This window comes from Parasteatoda tepidariorum, chromosome 1 (assembly GCF_043381705.1).
Source record: "Parasteatoda tepidariorum isolate YZ-2023 chromosome 1, CAS_Ptep_4.0, whole genome shotgun sequence".
Lineage (NCBI taxonomy): Eukaryota > Metazoa > Arthropoda > Arachnida > Araneae > Theridiidae > Parasteatoda > Parasteatoda tepidariorum.
Genome location: NC_092204.1, coordinates 53213477 through 53229702, shown reverse-complemented (window position 1 = coordinate 53229702; position 16226 = coordinate 53213477). Strand labels below are relative to the sequence as shown.

The following is a 16226-nucleotide window of genomic DNA, read 5'->3' as shown; positions in this document are numbered from 1 at the left end:
AGAAGTAATTTTATTTTAAATACAAATAATAAGGAGAAATGATACAACAGAAAATATATTTACCTTTATTCAAATACTAAAAGAAAACAAAATGATAAAATGAAGTATTAAAGATGTTAATTATTTTTTAATTAAAATCTCAATAGTAAAAACAATTTAATTTGAAAGCATTAGTTTTATATATTAATGATATTAGGCTCACAATAACGAAGGAAACGAAATAAAGAACAGGCTCAAGAAATAGAAAATTCAGTCTAAATAATTCAAACTCATATTAGTCTTTCAACTGTTGAGTTGTAACTCAGTAAAGAATAGTATATGGCTGCTTAACCGCAGAAAAAACTAGTTTTTATGCAAAATTAACCTGGTAATTCAACAGTTAATAGTAATAATGGGTAATAACATAATAGCTTTAGTGACATGCAGAGTAGGGGGCCTAAGGGATTTGTAATCAAAATTTTAAAACTATAACTAACATTATGAAGTAACCTTATCATTAATAAAATAATTTGGCATAAGGAAAAATATCTAATGAAAAATATAATATGATTTTTAAAGTAATTTAAAACTGAAGTTTTAAAGCATTTAAGTACTAAAAAGAAAGCTTGGCTACAAAGCCTTAAATATTCTTTACAGTTAAAAAGAAAAAAAATTAAAAATATTTAGTTGAAAATACTATAAAATAATGCCTGCTTATATTTACATGAAAAATTTAACTAAAGTAAGGATTTAGGTTTTTATAAATGCATAATTTTTTCTAATGTTTTTATTTTATTTAACTTTGTTTAAAAAAGGTTTTTTAATCATTCCATTGATTACAGCCTGATTATCTTATCAAGCACTGAACATCTCTCTATATACATTTATCCAAAGGTACTTAATACTTGCTTTTTACTACCAATGCTAACTCTATGATGGGAAATTTGAATTTCTAGCAATATCTTAGAAAATTTGTAAATCTAGTCTCATCATAAAGCTAAAATCTAATAATGTACAATAATACACATAGTTTACAATAATAATAATAATTTATTTTAATGCTCATAATGCATAAAGAGACGTTTTAAAAAAAATTATGGCAGAATTTTAAGGTTCAATAAGTTTAAATTAAGATATCCCAACAAGGTTTAGTGTATGCTGAAATTTTACATTTTCTTTACAGAGTAAGCATATACCAAAGAAATTGGTCTATGACCTGAGTTTAAATCAAAAACTTTATTTATTTTTATAATAAATTCAAGTTTTTAATGATTTTTAACCTCATTGACTTTAAAAGCCTAGACTAAATTGTACTGGGAATTTCTCAGCTATGCACTAATTTTTCACTGCTTTTTGAGGGGAAAACCAGTCTTTTGATACAGGAAAACCTGTAGTTGAAAGTTTGCAATAAACCTGGACTATCTCGCTGAGAGGGTAAATTAAAATTTAAAATACATTTTATAGCAACAGGCTGCCTCCAATCATAATCAATAAAAAATAACTGGAAATTGAAAAAATATATTCTAATAATCAAATTATTAGTTTAAGAGACCCATAGAGAGAGAAAGGTCTTAATTTACAATAGTTTATGATTGATGTAGGATTAGCCCATAACTTAAATGATGGAACATTTTATCATTTGCAAAATCGTATAAATTAAATGAGACACTTTAGAAAATTAAAATTATCTTTTCATTTCTTGATGTTTGTTATAGAGACAATTTTATTTTTCTAAAATATTTTTGAATTATACAGTAAAATATTATTATTTAGTTTCAACACATACAGTCTTATACTAAAATGTACAAATTAGCAAAAAAAAAAAAAAAAAAAAAAATTGTCTCTGCAATTAAAAACAGTTTTCTACCACAATATTAATAATTTCAAATAATAATTAATCCAAGATAATTCTTTTAAAAAATATTTCATTCAAGATGATTGAAAAAGAGAAAAAAAATTCATTAATATCTTGCTCTTCATGACCCTAAAAGAACTACATCAAAAATAATTAATTTTGTAGTTAAAAAGTATTTTGAAACATTGATAGCAAATGTAAGAATTTATGTAAAAATATGAAATTTAAAAATAAATTAAAGAATAGCAAAATTTATTTTAATGCAAAGGCAAGAAAAAGTTAGCTTTAATACAGAGCAAGTTAATACACTAATTATTTGCAGTAAATTTGTTAAAAATTTTCTTATAATTATTTTCATGAATACACATTATTTTAATATCTTACATTATTTTTTTCATTTCTGATATTTAATTACATTTTTTTAAATATTTTTATTCTTCCTTACCATGATTTTCATAAACGTGTATTTACTATTCCAAAGAAGAATTAGTATTTTAATGATGAGCTTAAAATATTGTAACTTATTTTTCAGGATTAGATTGCAAGGTCAGTTGAATGTGGCTAAGCTGTACTAAATATAAAGTAAAAAACTTGGAATAAGGCAACAAAATGTAACTGTGCTAAGCCATTGAGCATACATACATGTCTGAATTTTTTAGCTCTCACACTAAAAAACTTATTTTTAATTGCAGTATATAATAATATAGTGGTACGAATAATAACAAAATAATTATAACAAGAGTATGACAAATATATTATAATTATCACTAAATTTAAATAATAATCAAAATTATAAAAATTTAATAATTAAAAAATAGTTTAATTTATTGAGAATCATATTTTAATAATAGATTGCACAAATGAAAATTTACATTTCAATAGAATGAATTCCTGAGGATTTATAACTCAATTGTAGTCTGAATATTTGAGTATAATAACTTTTTGAATTTTTACGAACTTACTACTCAAAATTCTTCGGTATCTATCTGGTTAAAACTTAAAGGGTAATATCTAACAAGACAAGTTTCAGAATTGGATGATTTATCCCAGTCTTTAACAAGTGCACAACTTCAACTAGAATCTCATTTTATTTGCTTAACTAAATCAAGAGCATTTTAAACAATATTACACATTTAATGCATGGTTAGACAATGATTCAACAAGAAATTAAAGAAGTATATAAAAAGTAGAACTTACATAAACTTTAGAGCACTGAAATATGTGCATCTCTGATTGATTAGGATTTTTGTTCTTTGAATCTTCTCTCACAATAAAAATAAGAATATTATTATACAACTCCCTTGAATCTTCACTAGTATATGCAGTAGGATCACTTATTAGATTCATGGGAAATTTTTCTACTACATCCTATCAAAGAAATCATACTACATTATACATTACGCTTTCAAAACTATATAGATTTTATAGTAATACAAAACTAATCAAAAAATTTTTGAAACAGGGAAAATATTCAAAAATACAACTAGGTAATATAGGTTTTGCCATTTCAGAAAATAATAAAAAATGGATTATGAATGCAAAAAAATATATGCATATATAAATACTTACACCATCCTCATAATCCAAAATTAAAACCCAATTTTTATCGAGCTTCATTTGCATTTTTTGAGTCCATATACCATTGCTTTTTTCCATTTGAAGAAGCCTTCGGAGTCCATCTTTTGGTGACACAATTCCTTTAAAAGATAATTAAATATAATTTATAATAATTAAATATATTTTAGTATATTTATAATTAAATATATCTTAGTATATTTAGTATATTTATAATTAAATATATTTTAGTATATTTAGTATATTTATAATTAAATATATTTTAGTCCATATTTAATAAACTAATTATGTTTTACAGATGATTGACAATATTAAAAAGCAAAACTAAAATAATTTCAATATTAGTCTCTTTCAATTTTTAAAAATCTAAGCATAATTATATTATGAATGAGAATTTTTTATTATGATCAATTAGATATAACATTTAATACAGGACGGTTAAAAGTTTTCTCCCTGGTTTCAGAAGATAATGATTATACAACAGAAATAAAACTTGCATCAAATATAAAAAAAAAATATTTCTCCAAACCTCACATGAATTAGTCCTTAGCAGACATAAATCTTTTTGAAAATTAAGTTGCTGATAATAGCAGATAGCACACAAAACTGATTTAAAGCATCAAGTGAAATAATATTTTATTAACACTAGGAAGGCTTCTCTCGACAGTATATGGCACATTTCTGCTGTATTCATCATAATTCTGTACAAAAATTGTTCTTCATTAATTTGAAATAATGTGAAATACGCATTAACATGAAAAAAAACCAACTCAGAGAATAAGAATTCATAGAACTAAGCGCTACCTCATCCCAAAATGCACTATCATTAGTACAGATAATTAAATTTTTATGTAAATGGACTAATCTTCTGAATTCATCTAAAAAAAACATTTATTTACAATTTATTAAACACAAGAAGTTCTCTTAGAAGCAGGGCTAAAATTACAATAAAAGAAATTTACAAATATAGCATTTTAAAAAAAGGACAGAAGATGTACCAGTACCACAAGCACCAGTTTTTTCTCAAATTTTGCACTTATACTTCGTATAAAAAATGACAATTTCTAACCTCTTTTTTAATTTGTATATAGACGACGACATTTATACAGAGACGACAAGTATTTTGTGAGCTAGTCTAGTACCAATGTGTTTTTTTAATATTCTCCTATTAACGCAAATATTGAAAGAAAAATGAAAAATAGGTACCAAATTCAGATCCAACTGAAAACGTTGCTAAATGCTCTAATAAATATCTTGGTCCATCATCTGTAGTTACGTCACTCATTTGATCTGTAATATGCAAATTATAAATGAATACAAGGAATTAGAAAAAATTGAAAGTAAATTTAAAATAAGTATCTGAATAATATAAACCTGAATTGTAGCCATTTGGATAACGATTCCTGGATCCCATTTTCATGTTTGTAGGATCATGTACAGTTTCATCAACTCTATCTACTAATCTGATAAACAAGACCAAATTAATTTTGTACAAGTAATAGAGAAAAATTTTTGAAGAAAAAAAAAGAAAACTCTTAATAATTACCTAAAATTATGGTCTAAATTGCTTGATAAGGTATGGTTTTCAACAACGCAAGGCATTTTTTGTTGAAAGTAATATTAGCCTAAAAAGAAATAAACTCCATTAATATAATAAGTACAGGTTTTTAAAAATTATGTGTCTATTGAATCAAACAAAATTAAAAACTGCTGTAAGCAAAAAAAAGGAAGAAAAAAATAATGATGCCCAGAAATATTTTCATGCAAAGTTATCAAACCCATAATAAATGAAACAATAATTGCTTGACAAAAAAAATTTCAAGCACAGAAATATTTATACACAAAGCTATTTTACCAATAAATGATGAAGCAGTAATTGTTTCACAAACTTTTTTATTTGATAAAATTTTTTTTGAAAATGACAATAGAGTTTAAATATAAGATACTTGAGCCTTTGTGAATAAAAAGTTTAAGACACCCAATGGAAAAGGAAACAGTTATCAATTTAAGTTTTAAATCAGTGAAATTTTAATATAGTTATTTTACATGTAAGCTAGTTAGGAATGGGGCTGTAAAGGTAAAATAAAAAGGAGAATATTTTAAATTTAGTTTGCAACAATTAATATAATTTCTATTTATTTCCACAATGGCATTTCCCCAACTACAGGGTCACAGCAATAAGCATCTATTTTACTTATTAAATTATTAAAAAATTACTTAAATTTAATAAATACATGCAGGAACATCATAATTAGGGAAATATTTTTTGAATAATTAATTTAATTTATAGAACACAAAAATCAGAAAAATAAATTTTTTGTGATGCATGAGTTTCCTCATTAGTTACTTAAAAAAAGCATGTTATTTGACTACTTAATTGCTGCCATTGAACAAGCAATTTTGATTTTCAAATTTCTAGATAATTCTGTTAAATTTCTGCTGAGATTTTAATTATTAAATTTCATTTATTAGAAAAAATGTCTTAGGTTATTAATATTAAGAATAATTACAACACAACTAAGCTTGAATAGGTAAATAAAGATACATAGAACATAAACTTCCATACATATTTAAGTAAAATTGCATGCAAGATCTGATGTAATGGAGCTTCAAAACGTGTATGCAATTTTACATCCATTTGTGATTTTAAGTTGGTTAATGTATTAATTAATCATCATTACAAAATTTTAATTTTTCTTCAAGCATAGTATACCATGATTAATCAATAAATATATATATATCCTTGCTTTTACAGTGGATTTGTTAATTATAATTTTTGTATTTATTCTTTATGATTATTTAAACTTCATACTTAGAATATAAATATAACAGAAGTTATTAAATATATTGAAATAAAATATTTTTTTTTTTATAAAAGCAGGCATTATAAAGCTCTTATTAAAATTAAATATTCAAGAGCCTCTTCATTGTCTATCAATAAGTTGACTGAATATTGTCAATCAACATTATTTTTCATTACGCTCAGAAAAACGTTACATAAAATAAATATTTCATCTATCTTTATTTATAGGAATTATTACACTTTTAAAAATTAGTTTCAAGAAAGGTAAAATAATGTTTAGATTATCTCACCTATAATTTAATTATTCTCTGTAATTTTTCTTAAACTTTTTTTTAAATCTCGATTCTTACTCATTTAAAAAATAGTTCAAAAGATGATTGCCTAATATGCGGTTTAAAGACACAGTAATTTGTAAACAGAAGATATTTATGACATTATCGGCAATTTTCAAAGAAAACTATCAAGTTTTCAGGGATGGGGGAAGGAAACAGAGCTGAGGAAATAACTGGCATTGATATTTAATTTTTCATTCAACAAATATGAATAGGTTATTGTGCCAACGAATGATATTGTATTTAAATAACATCAGGCAGATTGAACAATGAAAAGTTGTTTCATACAGCTGTTCTAATTTACAATGCAGATTTAACGCGATTCTTAAGAGACTTTATTCTTATTTAGTTCTTTATTGAAAAATTAAATTCAATTCTACAGATGAAATATTCTTTAGTAAATTTCATGTACGCATTCGTTGCATAACATTCTTCATAGAAAATTTCCACTAGATTTTTTTCAAATAAAACGAGCCATTCGAATTTTTGATACGGTTCAAGCTCCGAATGTCACAATAATGATACAAATGCTCATTTCTGTTCCGTTGGAAAAATATCAGCGAAAATTTTCAATGATAATCTACTTAAATATTTAAAAGATGCGTTATAAAGTAAGGCCTAATAATGATTCAAGCGCTCATGTTTGTTTCGTTGGAAAAATATTAGTAAAGATTTTTAGTAATTATCTACTTAAATATTTAAACTATTAGAATTGAATATAATGTAGAGTGTAATGGTACAAGATTCGAAACCGGTTATACTGCAGTAATGGTAGTATGCACACAAGAATTGAACGTGAATGTAGAGTTAAATGGCGCAAGTGCTGAAACCTTTTATACTACACCAAACGTAAACGGTACTACTTACTAAGTAAGCAAATCAAATAGTGCTACAAACTGAGGCAAGAAAAAAAGAAGTTAAGATACGTATTTGGAATAGTGGTGACCGTGTTTGCATAAAAAGAGTAAACCTCTGAAGGATTTAAGCACGCTAAATAAACCGATTTAAGCCATGCTATAAAGTAAGCAGAGCTGCCAACATGGATTCGAAAAAATCCTGTAGATTTTATGAAATATTATGAATTTCATGATAATTGTTGCATAATGTATAAAATATTTTACACATAGGGTTTTTAGGGACTTTTAACGTCATCAAAAAAGAAAACCTGCAATATTTTCTTGTTATGATTGACATTAAACATACTTGAAATGTATTATGTGTACTCATAATTTCGAATATTAATAGGCATTTAATTCATCAAGGACAGTTTAAAAAATTGTTTTAATTAATTTAAAAAGAGAGTTCTGAATAAAAATGAACTGAACATTTTAGAACAAAAAAAGTTTTAAATTGATTTCGATAAATGAGTGTCGCTTTATTATATATTAGTAATACTTATTTAAATATTCAAGCAAACAGACAATAATGTACTAAAATTCGATTTCAAAAGGGATTTTTTTTTTAGGAAATTTACTCAATTTTAGAGAATTTTCTAAAATGTACAAAAAACAGGAGAATTTTAATTAAACCAGTAGGCCAAGAGAAACTGGCAAAATCCAGTAGTCTACTGGAAAATCCAGTAGAGTTGGCAGCTATGAGTAAGATTGAGGGGAGGAAAAGTCGGAAAGAGAACTACTGCTAGCCCATAGTTGTAAAGCTCTTGTGAATATAAAAAAGATAAATCCTAGAAAAAGTAAAAAAAATTAAAGTAATCTACTTTTCTTGGGCATTGGAAAAAACATTGTTTTCTTTGTATATACGTAAAACATATTTTTCTTAAGAATGAGTTGTTTTATTATTATACATTTACTAGACTAAAAGTAATTTATTATTATTATTAAAAATTAGAACATTTATTAAAAGCCTAACAGAAGAAAGTGTACTTCTAGGGTTTGAATAACAAAATTTTTTATATTTTTGTTATTCTACCTAATACGGGAATCTAAAACCAGAGAGAAAAAATTATCCAGATTCCAAATCGAATAAAGTTATTATTCTAACTCGTACACCCAGTCAATCACAGTAGAGCGCAGTTTTTCTCACGATCATTCCATTCACCCATTCTTTAATTATAGAGTAGGTACAGAAAAATTTAAAATATATTATTTGCAGTGGGAAACAAAGTTACGGTTAGATGGTGCGAAAATTATGATTATTAATATGATATCAATTAAATATATAGCAGATGCAACACCATCCAGAAAGTATCTGAGGGAAGGAGAGAAACCCAGTGATGTGTGAAAGCATCCAAAGCGTTTAAAGAATTTTGAATGGAGGCATTTTTCAAAACAAAAGCTTACTCTAGCATAACAGTTGATGCAATTTCCCCCTTTTGTTTTTTTAATGTCTACATTTTGTTATCAAATCAATTTCCTCATATCTTCGGCATCATGGGTATGTATATATGGATCCAGGTTCTGAAGTTCAATTCCCTTTTAGCGACGAGAAAGTGAATTGCAAATAATAGCACTTCATCGCAATGATGGATAATCCATGAATCATCCACAGTACATTCTTGGAAAAGTCGGTTCTATGCATTGAATCATAGTATCGGTACTTTGAACTATGACACGGAACAAATTGCGAAATGCGTTAAAGCACATTGCAACTATAGCATGCGTAATACGGAAGCGTACGGAAAAAGAAAAATACTTCACCATAAAGACGGATAATCTCAGACATTAACACAGTATATTCTCAGAAAAGTCGGTTCAAAGTTGATTCATAGTATCGGTACTTTGAACAATAGAAAAACAAATCAATTAAGTTATGCTTTTTCCGGTTAAATAAATAAATAAACAAGGCGGCCAAAATGAATGAAAACAATTTGTTTAAAGTTAATTTTAAAATGTATCAGATTTGTCCCAATCGAATTATGAAACAAATCGCATTTAAAGGACTTGCGAAAATATAATGACAAGTTATATTTCTTTATTGTTCAAGAAAGAAGCGTTTTCGGCGGAAAATATTACGATTTCCAGAGTGACAATAAGATGCTTCTGTAAATTGTGTTGTTTAGTAAAAATTCCGATTAATTTGATAAGTACTTATCTGAAATCAATACTAAAGAATAGTTTTATTTAAAAAAAATCCATTTTGGAAAAAAATGGCTTGTCATTATATTAATCTCGAGCCTTTTATTTATATCTGTGACTTGATTACGAATATCTGAATATCATTGAGTAATGAAAGGAAGAAATCGCAGCTAAAATGTCTTAAACGGATGCTATACCTCGGTAGAAACTTTTCATTACAAATTCTGTTTCATCCTTATTGGTATTTTAAAATTGAGAGAAAGGTGAGTTCATGGAAACCTAAAGTAAATCATGAAGTTTCAAATGCAGAAAAAATGCTTATAAAATGCCAAAATGCAAACAAAATTATTGCAGGATGATTTCCCATTTCGTACATATTTTTTTTTCGCGTTTTGATATCTTAAAAAAAATTTGAGCCTTTGAAATTTCAAAGTTAACGTAATGTTTACCTGAACTAGTTTTTTTCGATAATTTTAATTATTTTTGTATGTGAGAGAGAATTCGCCCTGAAGGGTTTATCTATCGGTATAGCGTCCTCTTATTTTTCACGAAAGAAAACCAGGGTTGCCACTCAAATCTGGAAAAAAAATTCCTTGTGTTTTCCCTGTACATATTACACGCAATATATTAAGAGGAAACAACAATTACTGTGCTCTTCTGCGAGCTATATTGGGCTAACTATATTTATTAGTTTTAATTGTTGAAAAAACAGCTGAACATACTTAAATAATGCTATAGTAAATGAAATAGTTTAGTACAGCTGAAATATCATGGTTAAATATCCCATAGATTACGCTTTGAGTGGTCACCACTTTTTAAAAGACAAAAGCAAGAAACAAAATTCCCTGTAGTTTTCCAGTTCGTAAAGAAAAAAAATCAAAATTCCCTGCATTTTCCCTGCTATTTTAGGTGATTTTTAAATTCCCTGTATTTTCCAGGTTTTCCCTGTGGAGTGGCAACCCTGAGAACAACTTAAGTGAAAATTTAAAGAAATAGATAGAAAATAGCTTTTATCATCACTTTGTTACGTAAAATGGTACTATACCGCAAGCACAAAACACATTTAAATGAGCATTTGTTATACAATTACAATTGAAATCGAACCATTAGATAGCAGGGGGTGGGGGATATCTGTGATTTTTATTTCTTTTTTAGAAAAGAAAGTGAACTCCTATTTCCATAAAGCAAACTTGTTATGTTGGTGAACTTCCCACATTGGAAACACCTACGTGTCTAATATAACTGAGAAACTATGATTTGGAATTATAGGTTAGTCGAATTTAACGAGGAGTAAAATGAAAAAAAAGCCTACGTATAATAAATAAAGCAAAAATTAAACTACTACAACTTTCACTAAAAGAAATACAAAAGGGTGCAGTCGTAAAACGAATGCATGTGAAAGAAATCCTCAATTATAGTGCTTGTTTGTGAAATGTTAGAATAAAGTGGAAAAGAACGAGCATAAGGTACAAAATTCACTTACACATAACCCTTAATTTTTCACTAAGAATTTCAAATTGTTTCGTTATACGAAAACAGGGTGCGTAGCCAAATTGTTCAAGAAACAATAAGCACCTTTTAAGCACTTTTAAAGCACTCAAAAAATATTTTTAAGCACTTTAAAAAATATAATAATTAGGCAGGGTTGGAAAGTTTTTGACAATCGACTGTTTTATCTTGTTTTAACCGTCATGTCAAAAAAAAAAAAAAATCTTTTGGCATTGTGTTTAACAATTGTCAAAAATCATGAAATTTGAATCATGTAAAACGAATGTTGTTTTCATACACTACGGACTGACTATACGCCGAAATAGATTGGGGTTGAATTAATTAAGAAAACGTTGAATCGAACAATGTGAACTGAGTCTTTTTCCATAATTCGAAGTGAAAATCTTAGTAAAGGAAAAATCTCACTGTGAAAAAGGGAAAATTAAGCACTTTTTAAAAATACCCAATGAAAAAAGCACCTTTAAGAGCTTTTAAAAAACGAAATTCGAAAATAAGCACCCTTAAGTACTTTTTAAAAACGCTACGCACCCTGGAAGAAATTGTATTGTATGTTTTACAATAGTTCTGGACATTTTTGGACTATAAATTTACAAGTAGTGGTTTTAGATTGATTTTGGATTCCGTAAACGAAACATGATTTTAGTTCAATTTACGATTGAATAAATGAAATTTGTTTATAGTTTGATTTTTTATATTATATAATATTAAAAAAAAAATCATATCAAACATGCTTTTTTTTTCAATCATATATAATTTAAATTACCACTACAGGTGATTTTACAAATGAATAATTCCTCACATACATTAGATAAAACAAATTTATTACCATTTTTTAATTTTTCCAGGCAGTTTCTTTCACAAAAATATTTGACAATAAAATAAAGAATGTAAGAAATACTCGAAGAAATGTATTTACAGTGGTAGAAGTGGCAACAAGAGGGTATCAGAAAGGGGTTTAAGCGGACAACAGCTGTGCTATAGCCAATTTTAGGAGATATACTTTTTTAAGCTTTAGAAATAAAACAGTTTTGGGGGATATTTTTTCATGTGTTTAGAGGGAGCCGTGGTGGCTCAGGGGATAGAGTACGCGTTTTCCGATGAGGTGAACCGGGTTTCGAATCCCAGCCAAGGCTGGTCTATTCGAAATCCGCATTCGAATTCCGGCACCAACTATAGTGTTGACGTAATAATATCCTCAGTGGTAGACGGATCATGGGTTAGAGTCCCCTTGCAGTCAGGCTAACCGTTGCAGGTTTTCCTCTCCATGTAAAGCGAATGCTGGTTAACTTCGTCAAAAAGTCATCCATAAAGGCAAATTTCTTCCAATACATAATCCAGAAGTTTCCTTGTCTTCTGGATTGGGTTCAAAATAATAAGACTACGGAGTTAAACATAGGCAGTCGTAAGCCAAAAATAGGGTCTGCTGTTCACACAACGACGGTCATAAAATAAAACAAAATGTATTAAGAAGTTTTCAAATTTCAAAAAGAAATTTTTGTCTCTTAAAACTTTCTAGAAATGGAGTGAGTGTAAATGATACAAACTTATTTTTTCCAAAATTATGAGAACTGCTCGAATTTTTTTAACTGAGTTATGAATTTTTAAATTCTGCAAATTTAAGATTGGTTAATGGTAAAATCGCCCAATTATATTTAGTGGTTTAGATAAAAAGGGGAACTGCATTTTACGTTTATTTACCTTTTAGAGGATATTTTTACTGTCATTTTCATTGTATTTTCAAAACACACGCCTTCAAAATCACGCACACACAGAAAAAGAAGAATATTTTAGCAGAACATTAATAAACAGCGGTATAGTAGGCCGGAAACGCTTAGTTCTAAAAATAGTTGAGTTCAGATGGAATTTGCAAAATAATATGAGTTCCGTTAAATATTTTTTTCAGATTTAGAATTTTTTTTCTTTCATTTCTTACATTGGGGAGTTGGAGAGGAAGTAATTAAAGCAATACAGGAAGACTTATAGACTTTGAAAAAGTTAAAAACCACTTCGTTTAATTTAAAAAGCCTATTGTTTTCTACCAATATTAATTTTGTCTTTTTCAAAAACGATATTTTTTAAAATTATTACCAACAATGAAATATGAAAGAAATAAGCATTGTGTTTTGTTGTGAAATAACTAAAAAAAAAATCATTCTTAATATAATAAAATTTTTATATTTAATGTTTATTTGGTTGTATATTTTGATGGAGGAGTAGGCACGTATGACGTTCATATCAGCCTTCTTGCCAATTGAAACTATTCAGCTTATGAAGATTTATAACTCGTTGCCAATGTAATAAAACTGCAATAATTACACTAGCAATAAGAGATAAAATAAAAACAGTTGTTTTGAATATGACATTAGTATTTTAATTTAGTTTGTTTCAAAACATGTTTTTAGTTACTGATGCACAATTGCGTTTAAATATAAAACAAGACTAATGTAGAACACCGATTAAATCATTAATATTGGCGTTTTGTGTATTTAATATATATATAAAAAAAGAGAAACCAATAATATTAAATCAGGCATCTATAGGAGAAGATTTAAGCAGTTTAATATATTTCGCTACCATGATATAAAAAATTACACTTTAAATAATAAAATTTATTTTAATTTTTAACACATATGAGTCCGCATGACGAAAATTCGTCATTACATAGTCATCACCAGTGGCCCCATAAAAAAATTCGTAATTTCACAGTTAATCACAGTAGCCCAATAACAAAAAGTCTTCCTTTCAGTCAGTCGTCACCAGTAGCCCATTAACTAAAATTCGTCATTTCACATTCAGTCACCAGTAGCAGGGATACCAACTGCTCCGCTTCGAGCAAGAGTTTTAAAAAATTCGTAGCAAACTAAATGGTAAAACTTAAAAAATATAGATAATTACGCCTACCCTTTAAAAGTGTAACCATAAGATCAACGCAATACAGTTGTATTTTATATGAGACTTCAAATTTTTGATCTGTAGTGGTGGAAAAAATTGCTTAAAATGAAAAATACTGAACTAAAAATGGCTTAAATTTAGATACCACTAGAAAACTCTTTTTTTTTACAAAGCGGAGCAAGTTGGCGTCGCTGCAGTAGCACAATAACAAAAATTCGGCATTTCACGGTCAATCACCATTAGTCCAAAAACGAAAATCCGTCATTTCACAGTCAATCACCAGTAGTCCAAAAACAAAAATTCGTCATTTCGCAGTCAATCACCAGTAGTCCAAAAACAAAAATTTGTCATTGCTCAGTAAATCACCAGTAATCCAAAAACGAAAATTTGTCATTTCTCAGTAAATCACGAGTAGTTCAATACAAAAATTCGTCATTTCTCAGTAAATCACCAGTAGTCCAAAAGTAAAAATTCGCCATTTCACAGTCAATCACGAGTAGTCTAATACAAAAATTCGCCATTTCACAGTCAATCGCCAGAAGTCCAAAAAGAAAAATTCGTAATTTCACAGTCAATCACCAGTAGTCCAAAAACAAAAATTCGTCATTTCACAGTCAATCACCAGTAGCCAATAACAAAAATTCGTTTGTACTTTCTAAAGCAATCGCTTCGATGGAAATTTGGATAGATTAACGGTAGAAGACTTGTATCCTATAGCATAAAATTTTAAAAAGCTACCGCACCTCTGCATTGTTGCAAAAGGTGGCCGCTTTGAAACCAATTAAATTTATTTATTGGCAAAAGTCTACTATAAAAAGTGTTATTATTATTTGCTGTATTTTGTTAATTTATTTATTTTTAATAATGTTGTGCTAAACATTGCTTGACCAGTTTTTTTAAACACCCTGTAAAATAAAGAATCGAGAATTTACTTTAAAAAAACGATTATTTTTAGTCAAATAAAGAGATAAAAAAATTATTCAGACAAAAGAAAGAATCTTGCTTAAAGCATAAAGGTAAACTAGGAATCGAACTTAACAATAAATAGATAAAGTCATATCAATTTCAGAAAGAAACACATATGATGTAACGATAGAAAAATACATAAATAAATAATAGATAAAATTCCAACACTATCTCTTGAAGAATAAGTATTTTAAAAAGAGAAAATAAAAAAAAACACACACACACAAGAGCAAACGTGGAAAGAGAAATGGCTTTAAATATTATAATATGTGCTAGAATAAGTATCGTTAACTTGGAAAATTCGTGTTTAGCTTAATAGTGTCGAATTAAAGAGAAAAAAAATTTAAAAATTCGTAAATAATAATTTGTAAACTGAACAATAGAATTGCCTTAAAAACCTAAAAACTATTTTGAATAGTGGCTTCCCCAGTGCAAACGAAAAATAAGCCTCATAAAAACAATGTTATTCTTATTTGACGGTGTATTCAAAGTTTGGCAAGTAAAATTCAACTGAAATTGTAAACATTTCAGTAATTTTTTAAATGCAGTAAAGTTGGTCTGCCCAAGAAAAGATAGACGCCAATATCTCTCGCCAAACGAGCTAAGAATTTATTAAGTTTCAAAGCTAGAAATAAATTTTTTTTTGTTTTTGCTTTTGCCGAAATGAATTTTAGGAAATTGTAATTTCCAATTTTTTAATGACATTCACGCAAGTGGAAAGCACTGTTGGCTCAAAAAGATTGCTGTAATTCAATTTCATTTATGTGGCATTATCAAGAAATATATTAAAAACAGGCTCCAAGCGATTAAAAACTTATAAAATAATTTCTGCACCAAAAAATATAATGCTGTTAGATTGAAGGAAATCATTTTATTTTAATCTACATAACATTAAAAAAATATTTCAGTGAACTGCATTTCGTGATGTTACCTTTAGAATAATAATTACTATTACAATGGACATTAACACACACAGTCTATTAAGACAACTTTAAGACAAATGTACAAGTTTCTTTTTCTTCCTGAATTGTTTCATATTTAACTAAGCATAATAAACTCTATTTCCCAAATATTTAGTTACTACTTAAAATCCACCTAACAACGCATAAAAATCATATCTCGGGAAAAGGTGACAAAACTTCAGACGAAATCTGGGCAGAATTTATCATAAAAAGCTCTGAATTTATGAGTTAATCGAAGACTTTGCTACAGAAAATTTGCGAAAAATACAACAAAGCGTAAAGTCATTATTAAATCAATAAATAAACTAAGTGATACTA

At 27.4% G+C, this 16226-nt stretch overlaps 1 protein-coding gene across 5 annotated transcripts in view; it reads right to left on the bottom strand.

The window, feature by feature from the left end:
- LOC107444999 (epidermal growth factor receptor kinase substrate 8) overlaps nucleotides 1-16226 on the bottom strand; it is a 79181-nt gene that overhangs the window by 37538 nt on the left and 25417 nt on the right. For all 5 annotated transcript variants that reach the window (XM_016059298.3, XM_071180248.1, XM_071180251.1 and 2 more), the window contains exons 2-6: nucleotides 4956-5034; nucleotides 4784-4872; nucleotides 4616-4699; nucleotides 3404-3531; nucleotides 3032-3202 (exon numbers count right to left, since the gene is read on the bottom strand). In XM_016059298.3, the coding sequence (XP_015914784.1) occupies nucleotides 3032-3202; nucleotides 3404-3531; nucleotides 4616-4699; nucleotides 4784-4872; nucleotides 4956-5011 (528 nt within the window). In that variant the 5' untranslated portion in view covers nucleotides 5012-5034. The remainder of the gene's footprint in view (nucleotides 1-3031; nucleotides 3203-3403; nucleotides 3532-4615; nucleotides 4700-4783; nucleotides 4873-4955; nucleotides 5035-16226) is intronic.